We start from the raw sequence: 13,634 nt of genomic DNA on the forward strand, positions 1-13,634 counted from the left end.
TCCAATTTGTCCATGTCAATAAGTAGGCAATCAGACAGGACCTATGTTAACAGTGATTCATGAAGGTGTCCTCTGGACTACACTCTGATGCACTTCTACTTCGCTACCAATACATGTCCATGTTGCAATTTAGTAATTTAAAAAAAAAAAATTTTCTTTGTATTTTTGATAATCGATTATTTGTTTTCATAATCGATAATCGAATTTGAGACTATAATCGATCGATTTTCGATTATAATCGATCATCGGGACATCACTACACATTGTGTATACCCCAACACTAATTCACCTCCAAACCCTAGCTTACCCTAACCTCAACCTTCAGCACTCACAAGCTTTAGCCACTGCTGCCTGTAACCTATATATTATCTACAGGTGTAACCTATATTATTTGGGCTGCCAACATTGAGTTAGAGTCGAGTGAGATTATGCGAGGGAGCAGAGCGACCGAGTGGGTGGAAGGGTGTGGGAGGGGCCCCCCCTCCGACACCAGGGAGCTTTTGCATTTTTCAGCTTGAAATTGTGCATTCTGGTGCGTACTTAGGTGAGTTTTTAAACATGCACATGTATGTAATGCAATACACTGTAGTTCTGCTTTTAGATGGATTAGGTACATGTATATATATATTATATATATATGGATGGCTCAAAACAACACATGTATCACTAGAACCTGCTTGGAATTGTATTTATATGCCCTCTACTGTTCGGTCCTTTATTCTGCTTATAAGGTGAGTCAAATTCAATCTGTATAACAATGACTTATGTTATGATTCTTGCATGGCATATGACATCCCAAAGTAGCTATACACCAGTATTGGTATTAGAATCAGGTTACTGTATACGCTGTATATTTCGCAGTGGTTTAATTTTAGCGAATTTCGCGAACGCGTCCCCGACCGCGAATAATTCATACCGAATAATAACGAATATTTCATAATTCACCGACCGCGAAATTAACAACTTGCGAAATTGTCCGTCAAGTCTGAATTCGCGAAAATATCTGTACGCAAAAAATATGGCGTATACAGTATTTGCTCCTTCAGCTGCTTAGGCGAAACTCACATAAAACTGTACTCATTGGTAATTAAGGATGGGATCTAGCGTTGCCGAAAGGAGGTGTTGATCCCCTCCTTGGAGCGTTCATTGTATTCCCGGTAAAATTATCGAGTGGTCGCTGGCAGCTATGGATTCGTGCGCCGGCCTATGCATTCGGCGCACGGATCCATAGCTGCCAGCGCTGCATACTGTCGTAGGACGTTCCCGCGGTCGCGTGCGCCTTGCCGTGGAACTGCGCGCAAGATCTGCGCTTATAGCGCTTGGGATCAACACCTCCTTTCGGCAACGCTTCTCTAGTATCCCATCTCATCTGGATAGCAACTGAGGTGATGATGGTGTAGCATATGCCCTTACTGCCTGCAAGTAAGATAGTAATGATGCTCTTGTATTATGCTTGAGTTCAGACATGGCTGCCTGTTGTCTTGCTTTCCTGCTATATTCCCAAGGTACACAACACTTGTGCAGTACCTTATATGGACCTTCCGATAATACATTTAGCAGGGATGCGATCATGCAAACATTTCCATGTGCTTGGGTATTTATCCCAGAGAAAGAAGAAAAGATATAATATAGATTCACCCCAATTTCCATTGCAAGTAGCATCTGCCCGTGTATACCAATTTTATCCAATTACCTTACCTCACTTATATAATAAATAAATAAATAAATAAACGTTCGTGTGTGTGTGCGTGCGTGGGTGCATTATATGGCTGTAAAGATTGTCATTGGTGCAGCGCATATTACTTGACATGAAGTACAAGTCATTTCGTACAGAAAATTAATGTTATGCACTGAGCAGTGCTGCCACCTATCATAAACGCTGTTTCCCACCACAGACGGCTGGTATGATGTACCGCAACAGGTTTGAACTAGTGGGCAACCGAATGCGCTAGACCCTCTAGAGTCTCGATAGCGGATAGATATCACATCTGAGAATTGGATTGGTGGATTTCAATCAAGATGTAAATTGATTGATTTAATTAAATCACCTCTTAAAAAACATCGACACTAGTGGCCGTAAACGATGTGATTTTGAGAAGGGCTTTACGGCCAATGAGTGGGGCATCACGGCAAATGGCCGCATGGCCACCGTGTAATTTGAGCACTAACTTACAGATAATGAAAACACCTGAAATGTAACAAAAAACTTTGTGTAAGTGATTTGATGATGGCAGTGACAGCTGCCATCATCAAATCACTTACACAAAGTTTTTGTTGATTTTTTGGGTTATGTCTGTGCGTGCGTGCACGCGCCTGCATGTGTGTATGCGCGTGTTCTAGATAGCAACTCTGGTGATGATGGTGTAGCATATGCCCTCCTTACTGCCTGCAAGTAAGATAGTAATGATGCATAATTCAGAGCGTTGTAGTAGTTAATTGTGTACTTCATTGTTTTCAACAGAATTCTGTATTCAAGTGAGAGTAGAGGGTCAACCGACTATAGAAGCATTGTTTGCGTTACCCAATACCTACCCAACTACACCCGCAGCTGTGACATTGACTTGCCACCAGCCATTATACTGTGTGATTGAACTACAATCAAAGGCAAGGGGAAAGATCATTAGATAGAATTGGTTATTAAAATTCTATAAGTGACTATAATATAATAGAATAGAATTTGACTGAAATTTCAAGACTGTACATGGAGTGAGTTTTAATGTTGCCTATATACTTGTGCAGGTGAATGAATACGCACGGACATTGGCAGGGGAGGCAATGTTACTGAGCATCATCCTGTGGCTCCAGGATCAGTTGCAAGGATGTCAAGTGGACACCGTCGCTAGTAGTAGCCATAAACAGAACAGAATCTCAGAGAGTGGAAGATTAAACGATGCAATTACAGAGGGCAAGAAACTGCAATCGAGTGAAGTAGAGAAAAGCAATGCGCCAACAGTGGATTGCAGCGAACCTGAACACAAAACCTCTTGTCGCCCCAGCAACGTCCAGAACAGCTGTTTGCATCTGGCAACAACTGTGCTGCACGTGGACCATATGCGAGCAAGGGCTAAATATGTGAGGAATATTCAGAGGTGGATAAAGGAATTAAGTCTTGTTGGGCGGCTGCTGTTTTATGGAGAGAAGAGACCGCTCATACTAATCTTGCTACAGGGAACTGTTGATAATCTGAAGGTAAATAATGGAATGTTACTTGCTAAGTAAAATTAGCTAGCAGTTGTCAGCGAGTGAACATATCATCATTCGGGGGGAAGAATCGCGAAAAGGTCTCGGTATGTCGAATTTGGGGGTGAAGGGTCAAAGGTCAAGATGTGTCAATGGAGTAGGAATATTTCCCCCTTAACTTAAGGTATGAGGAAATACGGAATTGCGGCACAAATCTCAACGGCTCGACCTACGCTCGTAATATTCGATGTAAAGTGTGATGGGGAGGAAACCCATCACCAGTGCGAAATTGGAGGTCATAGGTCAAAGGGCAATGGGGGAAAGGTCAGATATCAGACATTTTCTGAGGACATTGTCTAACGGACCGAGTGCAAAACTTGTTTGTTTCAGCGCTGACCTACCATTTTTATCACTTTATTGAAAGGACCATGAAATGTACGACGTGCGAAGAGTAAGTGGCTGATAACCCTTTGACCCTCAAGAGGAGGGTTAAACATGGATTTGTTCATTTTGTTGACTGTTAACAAAGGACTGAACTACTTTTGCTATTAGATCTGTATTAGTAGTATCCTAGATATATGCTCTGAGCGCGAACGCGGTGGAGGGAGGGCGCACTTGATTTGGTTGCCAGTGAGTTTATCAGAATACCCGGCTACAGTACACGTCAGTTGAGCGCTGTCGCTCTGTGGCACTTGTTTTGAAATTCAGTGACAGCAGTTATTTGTCGCACCAAACGTGTGCGATAAATACTCTTCCCCCATTCACAATTTAATCTATTCGATACTCGAAGCTCTAATAAGCAATTGACAAGGTTTTCTGTTTATATAAGGTAACCTGTACAATGCTGCCAGCAGCCTGCTGGTCATACTTATAATAACTGCAGCCATGTTTTTTACCCAATTTGCGAGGGAAATACAGCTAAACATATATGCTTTTCATGCAGAAGTATATGCATCTACACCGGTCGGTGTGTGTGGATGTGGACTCGGCAGGGCGCAGTTGCAAAGAGAGAAAGCTCGGTGTGCTCTGCCAGTTGCCATGTGCTAGTTTAAGGTCAGTGGACATTCTCGGTTGCTATTCTTGTTTTGGTATTTTCTTTGCCGGTTCAAGCTGCGTCGTAAATCTATTTGGCAGCCGGAGTTGTTGGCATTTGCCGAGAACGAAAGTGAGAGAGACAGTCTCTCGTGACGAATTAGGAGTTAAAGGCATGATCGACGGTGCTGGGTCGCTGGTACAGCCTCACAGATTTAAATTAGTCGTTTGTAGTTTTACAGATTTTCGAGTGATATCTGTGACGGATGCACCAGCATTGCAGCGGGAGTTGGCTTCCAGTGGACACGCTCAGATTTACAAGGAGCACGTACTGCCAGTGTTGCTGGAAAAGCACTAAAAGCGTTCTGCGTTTGATTCTTCAAGAGTGTGCGGGTGCGCCTGGCCCGACAGAAACATTTACGTGAAAAATGGCTTAACCCCATGTTATGGGATTCGTGTACTTCACGTAGCTGAAAGGCACAGGGCAGTGAAAAGCTATTCTTCCGCTCTACATGCACCAGTCCTTCGCCCATAGCCGCTCTTATCTCAGGAGAACTCTGCGAATGAAGCAAAAATAAACGTGCGAACTGACTGCGTTTTTTGTTGGGCATTACGCTCTAAAATTGTCTAAAACTAGGTCAGTGTGATCTAGTTAAGTTCAGTTTGTGTATATACGAGACCGAAGCAGCCACGGGTTAGTGATCTGTGAGCATGCACTGTGAGAACAAGTTTACTGTTATTACACGGGCTAAAAGAAATGAGGGTTGAAAGAAATTAGGTCGTTTGAGACTTTTGTAGATAGCGTAGAACACAGATTCTTTCAGCTCTCCTTTTTTCTTCTTCCCCGCCCTCTCTGTAGACGCAATAACTTTCGTTATTCAATTAGTTTCTTCTTGGATGCCTCTCTAATTCTATTTATACCCACACCTCAACTGTGATATTTTAAGATATCAAAGTACAAAGTAGCGGCGACCTTCAGCATTTGTGATCCTAATAGTGTTCATTGTATCATCCGCGTGAACAGTCTCTGCAAATCGACTGTCGAATAGATTGAAAATTCCATTATAATGGTGAATAATAAATATTTATACGTCTGACAAAAGAAAAGTGAAAGTGTGGCTAAATAAAGAGCTAGAGCAATGGGGGGGGGGTGCGTTTTAAAATACCAGATATTTGGCTTTCATAATTAGCCCTGATGGCCCATTCGTGCCCCCTCCCGTAGTGTGCATCACATGTTAGCAACGTGGCGACAACGTGCGGGAGGCATGCTAATGTGCATCCTACTCCCCACTAGTGGTAACATGTGCAAACGACTTTGACAAGCTACTTTGAAAGGCGTTTTTCCTGCATTCCGAGCAATACAATCTATATTTAATATTATTTATTCTACGAAGAAGGGGAGTTGAGCCAATTTGATTTGAGTTAATATATTATTGGAGGCTGTATAAAATTAGGCAGGGATTATGCAGGGGTAGAAATTAACTTTTGAACACGGGAGTCCAACGAACATCCTACCCTCAAAAAGAGGGAGTCCGCAGCAAAATGAGGAAGTCCGCAGTTTGAGGTTCAAAATTAAAGATATTAACAATAACGCATACATGTGCTTATTTTGAAGATTCGTGCGGTTGCACGTCTGCCCAATTTTCCTTGGACATTAGGTGAAAAAATACGGTAATTCTGTGAGGCCGTGCTCTGGAACGAACTAGTTAGTATGGCAGAATTTTCAGGGAGTCACACAGACTCCCGTAAATTTCGCACCCTGAGTATGTACAATGTATACACTCTGCGTATCCTCTTGTTCTGTTTCACGCATACAACAGAGGTGTTGTCGTGTTCACTCACCGGAGAACGTTCCAGAGTAGACGCCCTTGCCATGTGCCTTCAGACTTTCTATGATCGCACCGGCCGGTTGAGGTGGGGTCGCCGTTTCCTTCTGCAAACAGAGGCACGCCGTGGGCATCATCACGAAATCACTTGTCATTCTATTATTAGTAGTAATGATATTTTCGCACCTCATTTACTTATTCCGATCGTTACTATTGCTACGCGTACATCGCGAACAAAGGTTATTCACTCCAAACACGTATTACATGCAGGATTACGCTTCGCGAAAACCATACGCGAAACTGTGCTGCACGAGTGTTAATAACTTAATCGCACTAGCAAACGAGTACGTATACAAAGCGAAACCAACGAGCGAGCGTACATAAATGTAATAAGGGGATCCTATAACTCTGCGTTTCATCTTACACTCACTAATAGCAAGACGGAATACACTCACGCTTGATATGTTCCCTGTGTCTGTCTATTTAGGTAGAACCAGTATACATAAAAATAATAATGTTAGTATCTAAACATTGAAATGAAAACACGTGCTCGCGCGGCGGTTTCGTAAGTGTTCGCATCTACGACCCGAGGAACTAAAAGCGGCTGCGCGTAATTTTTGCTCGCCTAAAATAACTCATTCTTAATTCAAGCGAATGAAAAAGTCTGTAGAACATTACTTTTTCTAGATCTTGTCTGATCTAATTTTGGTAGGACGTAGATTGGCATACACGCTACGATAAAACGCACCGCTTTTCCACTAGCCGCGCTAATTGTGTTGAGATAATTAGACACTAAATATAAAAATAATATGCCAGCAGGCATTGATTGGGATAATAGAGATGATGTATATCACGATTTATATCATTCGTATTCGTATTCGTATAATTCCTGACAGTGTCGCTTTGGCAATTTTCAGCTGAGCCATTTTAGCTATGAAATCTCAGCATCATCACAACTCTATTATATCTCAGACATTGAATGGGATAATAGATGATGTATATCACGATTTATATAATTCGTATTCGTATAATTTCTGACAGTGTCGCTTTGGCAATTTTCAGCTGAGTCATTTTAGCTATTAAATCTCCAAAAACCGGTGATCGCGCATTGACGTATTGGAAACGGCCTATGCAACTAATACACCTGCCCACAACGGATCTGCATGCATTGTGGGTGGTCACACAATATTACACAACAACCATTACTGCTGCATATATAACTAATATATCGTTCCGTAAATACGACGTTTTGTGAACATCGAAAGTTTCATGATGCTATATATATATATATATAAAGTCAAGGTATAGAATAGTATATTATGTTGTTTTTATCTACACGGGTGTTCGTGTGTGACTTTACTTCTATATATATATATATATATATATATATATATATATATATATATAATATATATATACATTTTCGCTTGGTCTGCTGTTCGTGTGCTTCAATTCAGTCGTTTATATAACGCCCACGGCCTGGCAATAACGCCATCGAAAAAAACACGTCATCGCTTACGTCATCGCTTACGTCATCGCTTCGCAGCGCCAGCTAGCCAGCTATTCAATCGCGCGACCGGAGTGGGTTAAAGCGGCTCTGCCGACGATAGAATGACGCGCGCGCTCGCAGCAGCAGCAGCCGGTGCGTGATGAGCACGCTGCTGCTGCGCCCACACGTTGCACACGTCACTGCTGCCTGGCTTCCCGCGACCTCCCCGCAGCAGCAGCAGCAGCAGCAGCGAGGCAGCGAGCGTGCATGACTCATCGTCCACCCACGCCGCGCCCGCTCGCCGGCGTTGCGATCGCTAGCAACCAGGCCGTGCTCTGGAACGAACTAGTTAGTATGGCAGAATTTTCAGGGAGTCACACAGACTCCCGTAAATTTCGCACCCTGAGTATGTACAATGTATGGCAGTCAGCTCTGGCAATAAAATCGATTCTCAATATCAATATTATTAGCTTATTTTTTTAAATCTCGGTTATTAATTAACTAATTAATCTCCTAGATAATAACTAGTTTATACAAATAAAAAGGAAATATCTAATTTGAATGACCGATGTTCGTGATAGTGTAGTTTTTGATGGTGACATGGTAGCAAAGAATCGGCTCCCCGGTGTTACCCAAATCCGCTATAGTTACGGCACAGACGTACAAATAGATTATTACATCATATGTACTAGTTCGTCTGTGTGTAGATATATATATATATATATAATATATACAGTGCACGAAATTACCGGTTCAACCCCCCATATAATCGGTCCACTTGGCCTATTCAAAATTTTGCCTACCTTGCCTTTATATATGAACAATATTTACCAATTTCCTGACTAGTTTTTACTTAGTGACTACTAAGAAGTAAATCATGTTCCAGCAATTCCTGTCAAACAAGTAGAACTCCACTGATAGCAATGAAATACTGAAATACTACGAGTATGCCTAATAAACACAAAGAGCTCTAATACTTGTGGAATGGAATAAATTGTTCAAACAAAATTAAGGGCCTGTTCAAATTTGTGAGGGCCTGTTCAATTTGTCTAAGGGTCCGTTTTAAATTTTGGGTGGGCCTGTTCACATTTTGGCTAATTTCATGCCCTGTGTATATATATATATATATATACAGACTTTGTCATTCCCTATATCTACGGTCTGTGGTTACATGGCGGCTGATAATTCGGTTGCAACAACGCACACACGCCAACATGCAGAGAGTGAAAGAGCAAGGTGCTGGTAAGCGCACGTTCCTTCGGAGGCGGGAGTTTATTCTAACCCAGGGATAAATGTCGGGTCAACAGCACACGGTAAATGAGCGACGACGACGACGCGAGCACACGCAAGTGGAGTCGCCATTACCACAGTGAATCGGCTAGTGGTAGATTAGCTGAGCCGAATCGGGACGGAGGCACCGGTGTGCCAGCTCAGAAGCAAGCCAGCGTGAAAGTCTCACCTGTGACTAGCCAGTGAAAGGTCACCTCGCCGTGCACACAACAGCCGATACACCATGACCGTGAAAGCGATTACAAATGGTCTGAAGTCAACGTCATGTGGCACGACGAACCTCCGCCATCTTACTGTGCAATAAGTCACGAGTGAAGCACTACTGCAGCAAGAAAGCATCACAAGTTACCCTCTCCATTATCATAGCCACCTCACGCATTCTCAAGGAGACGTTGCTACATTGCTCTACTGATTGATGTAGGTACTGGTTGAAGCAAATTCATGACTAAGGCACGAGGCTGATTGAGTTTTGCAAGCAATAGATCGAGTGACGCAAAATATATTGTTTTTAGCAAATTCCACTTCCCAAAAAGCACAGTACTGCTATTTGCATACCCTATTCCTTATGCCAGTATGCCTAGATATATACATTCATAAGCCTGGTATTAATTCATTAAGTCTATGAGATTTGCTAAATGAATAAATCCCTGTTTGAATCAAATTGTATTCCAAGCAGATCTATGCTTATACAACGATTTATGACAAGTTAAATATAATTCGAACAATAAAAAATGACCGGCTTAAGGTAGCATATAATGGGTTTACATTAAATCGATGTGATTGACTCTAGGATTAGGTGAAATAAATTTAATGTAATTTTATAGCAATAAAAAATATGCTGAGGTAAGCAGAGGGTATTAGAACATAATAAAAACAGAGATAGAATGACATCATATTTGGCACCAAATGACATGACCCTCAAAATAGGGGCAAAAAATGTATTACTTCATTCTTATAAATTGCAAAAATCTATATAATATTAATAATAATAACAATAATAATATAATGTATCTGATTAGTAGGCGTGAATAGAAGAGCGCGACTTCGTAGTTTATTATTTAACGATTAAATCAACTAAAATACTGTGGTATCATCAACTCCTAAGCTGCATGCGGGCCATATAGGGCATTATGGCAGTTTGCCAAAAATGACTAAAACGTTGCATGCATAATCTTCATCGTCTGTTTTTATCCCTCATAACTGCTGACATCGTCACTCCGGCAACCCCTACAAATACAATTTTGAATTTAAGGCCGATCCTAGTCAGCTGTTCTAGACCTTCACCTAGCAACGGCCAAACTTGCCATCATGTCTCTTATTTTTTTGTAGATGGATTACACTTTGCGAGTGGCATTACTCACAATTCAGCTGTATACTATTGTGTGCTCTACAAGTGATCATCCAGGGTTCTCCCTACGTTGCGCAAACGAGGCGCGCGCGCCCCGTTTGGGAAAACTCCCCCCTGTTTCAATCGTTGCGCCCCGTTTAAAATACCTCCGCCCCGATTAAATTCCACCACAATAAAAGTTTGCCAGCGACGGAATCGATCGTCAAGAATTCCCATTCGACCAGGACACCCGGCACGTGTATTTTTACCGTGCCACGCATGCACTGCAGACAATACACAAGTACAAACAGTCAACCTGTCCCACAGCCAACACTAACTGTACACCGACTCGGCTATCTTATATATACAAGAACCCACCAACCTCTCTCTCCCTCTCTATCTATCTTATTTTCTCCCTCTATCGCGCTCTTTCTCCGTCTGCGCGCGCGCGTGTGTGTGTATGTATGTGTGTGTGTGTGCGTGCGTGCGTGCGTGTGTGCCCCAATCACATTGGTAATTCCAATGTTTTCCTAATTCCTATGTGTATTCAGGTTGCGCGGTGTGACGTATTGGCATTTGCTTTGTGTGTGTTGCCTGCGCTAACTTCCTCTCCACGCCCACACCCCGACTACTCGCGTTCAACGCTCTACGAGACGGCAGCATGCACCCGAATGGATTGATTTTTCATGAATCGCCTTCGTTTACTGGAAGACTGCAGTTGGATTTCTTCAGTATAAACCACACTTGAAGACTGCAGTTGGATTCCTTCAGTATAAACCAAATTTGAAGACTGCAGTTGGATCCCCTCAGTATATACCATTCGGCAATGTTTCAATAATATAAAGCCAACAATAATAAAGTGGCGTATCCAATAATAAACATACATCTTTCGCAAATTCACGTTCAAGGGTGCACGCGGCTGAGTAACGTTGGTTTCATTTAACGGTTTGCTAAAGCTAATAAAATGACAGAAATAGTGGAAGAGAGAACGGGGTGCAATAATCTAAAGAAGCTGTCATTGCTGAATTGTCTGATACCCAGTACGGTCTGCGGTTGCCTCGCGAGTTCATCCACCGATACGAACAAGGCTTTACAACAAATAAGATTTAGCTGTGTTAGTTGGGGGCCATGCACTCACTCGTAGTTACACTTAACTATGGTCTGGCTACGCGGCGAGTGGAGTGAATATAGAGTAAAGGGCCTCACCGGTCCTTCGGGTGTGTTCGACAGGCGCTTCAACCTGTGCGTCAGATTGCGGCTGGCTTGTTCAAGTGCCTTCATGTCCAGCGTGGGAATCGACGACGCCGGACTCGTCGTCCGCTCGCTCGCAGCCAAAGACACCGACCGAGGCAACATTGGCGGCGGCGATGACGACGACGACGCTGATGATGTCGACGGCGATGACGACGACGACGCTGATGATGTCGACATCATCGACGACGCTGACGGTGACGACGGCATCGACGACGCTGACGGTGACGACGGCACCGACGACGCTGACGGTGACGACTGCACCGACGACGCTGACGGTGACGACAGCACCGACGACGCTGACGGTGACGACGGCACCAACGACGCTGACGACGGCCTAGGGGGCGCTACCGTGCTGGTACGCCGCAGCCTCGTGGCGCCAGGCACCATCGTTGAGAGTTGCAGCTGGACGAACATCATGTGATCTTCGAAGCGCCAGGCCAAGGTCAAAGGGGACTTTCCCGTCAGGAAGTCGTTCACCTGAATGCAGAAGAAGACGAAATTCGACTGAGTTTGCGCTCGAAATATTGTTGAACTACGATAACGAATCGAGAGAATGCTCTATTTACATCGGCGTAACGCATTTAATTTATTTTAGCTCCCCCACCCTCGTTTGATTTAACGTTTGCTTATCTCAGATTCCTCATCAGAGATTTCCAGGATTCGTTAAATACATTAGATTACAATCCCATTAGCCTGCTACTGAGCTCTTGATCACATCGCATTAATTTTAATGCAAAGGTATAGATTACGTTCGCCATAGCATAGTCGATGCTATCCTACGTTACGTATACACAGGGTTAATAAATCGTTAAAAATGACGCTGGCATCGCATGCCTCGCGGCTGTGCGTTAACGCGGCAATGTATTGTTGCTCGGCGCAGATGAAATATTACAGTCCTGTCCACAGCGGAGGCGGTGTGGGCGGAACGTGAACAATATACATGCTCGGTTCCATAAAGAAATTTCAAAAACATCATGCGTAAAACTGTTCGTTTAATGATTTCTTCCCACGCTGGCGCGGTGACCATTGTCGTGGCCGGACGTTGCGCGAAATGAATATCAAGCAGATATGTGTTCACTCTCGGCATATAAGAACTGCAATTTAGTTTATAGCAGCCATTTATGTGCTATCGACGTAGGCTACTCCATGAGTCGTTGTTCGCATCGAGCTTCTGAGAGCAGCCACACGGACGTTTAGAGTCGGTTTATGATTGAAGTGCATAATTCAAACGAATTCCGCCGCCAATGCACAAACGTGCACACGCACACGTACGTATGAAGGCACGCACATACACAAGCTAGCTACAACGTGCGCGAGTACATACAACCAGCATCGTACTCAAACGAGCATCGCGCATAGGCGGCGCTGACAGCCATGTATAGGTGCGCGTTCGCCGCAACGTACGCGAGCGCAGGAAGGCGCTGCATCGCTTTCCGGCCAAGTTATCCCTTTAAGTCAGCATCAATGCGCCAATTTCATCCCCATCAGCGCGCCGGGACTTTCCCACCGGCGTTTTACAGCGGCGCGAAAGCCTGCGCTGCGTGCACGCGCCCCTCTCCCGTGTTTCACCCCCCGTCCGCCCCCGCCCCCGCCCGCACCCGCACCCACCTCGCCGAGGTCCGACGCAAAGCGTTTGTCTTTCAGCACGTCGGCGTGCATTCTGGTCGGCGGACCACGCACAACTGTAAACAAAGGCCCAAGCGGCCGAGCCGACCAGCGCGTACACAAGCGCCAGTTGGCATCGTCAGACAGTGCGCTTTGTCTAACGGCCGGCAACGCCAAGCCAACACTCGCGGGCGCGAGGGAACACTAATAGCGCGCTGGCACCGGCACGCCTTCGCCGAATTAACCCCTTTGTGGCCGTGAGAAACGCATGATACTACGTACCCGCATTTAACGCGCACTCGCCGCCGCGGACAGGAAGAGCGTTTTTTTCTGGCGATTCGGCGTTTAATTGCGCGTATTTCGCGCACCGGTGATTGCAATATGCACACCTATCTATTTGTCTATCTATCTGTCCGTCTGTCTGTTTGCCTTTCGGTCAGTCAATCTTTCAGTCTTCCTGTCTGTCAGTCGGCTTTGTGGATTTACCAGTCTTTTGTGTGGCAGGGAGAGAGAATGGCAGATGGGGCGCGCGCGCGAGAGAGAGAGAGAGAGAGAGAGAGAGAGAGAGAGAGAGAGAGAGAGAGAGAGAGGAGGAGGAGCGCGATTGAAAAAACGGAGGCATGTAGTGAGA

The 13,634-nt window shown here is 44.4% G+C and overlaps 1 protein-coding gene across 1 annotated transcript in view; it reads right to left on the reverse strand.

Moving 5' to 3' along the window:
* LOC106807801 (midnolin-like) overlaps positions 1 to 13,634 on the reverse strand; it is a 66,959-nt gene that overhangs the window by 5,022 nt on the left and 48,303 nt on the right. The window contains exons 5-6 of the mRNA XM_014810258.1: positions 11,351 to 11,875; positions 6,055 to 6,145 (exon numbers count right to left, since the gene is read on the reverse strand). Of these exons, the coding sequence (XP_014665744.1) occupies positions 6,055 to 6,145; positions 11,351 to 11,875 (616 nt within the window). The remainder of the gene's footprint in view (positions 1 to 6,054; positions 6,146 to 11,350; positions 11,876 to 13,634) is intronic.

This window comes from Priapulus caudatus, unplaced genomic scaffold (genome assembly GCF_000485595.1).
Source record: "Priapulus caudatus unplaced genomic scaffold, Priapulus_caudatus-5.0.1 Scaffold12, whole genome shotgun sequence".
NCBI classification, from domain to species: Eukaryota; Metazoa; Priapulida; class Priapulimorpha; order Priapulimorphida; family Priapulidae; genus Priapulus; species Priapulus caudatus.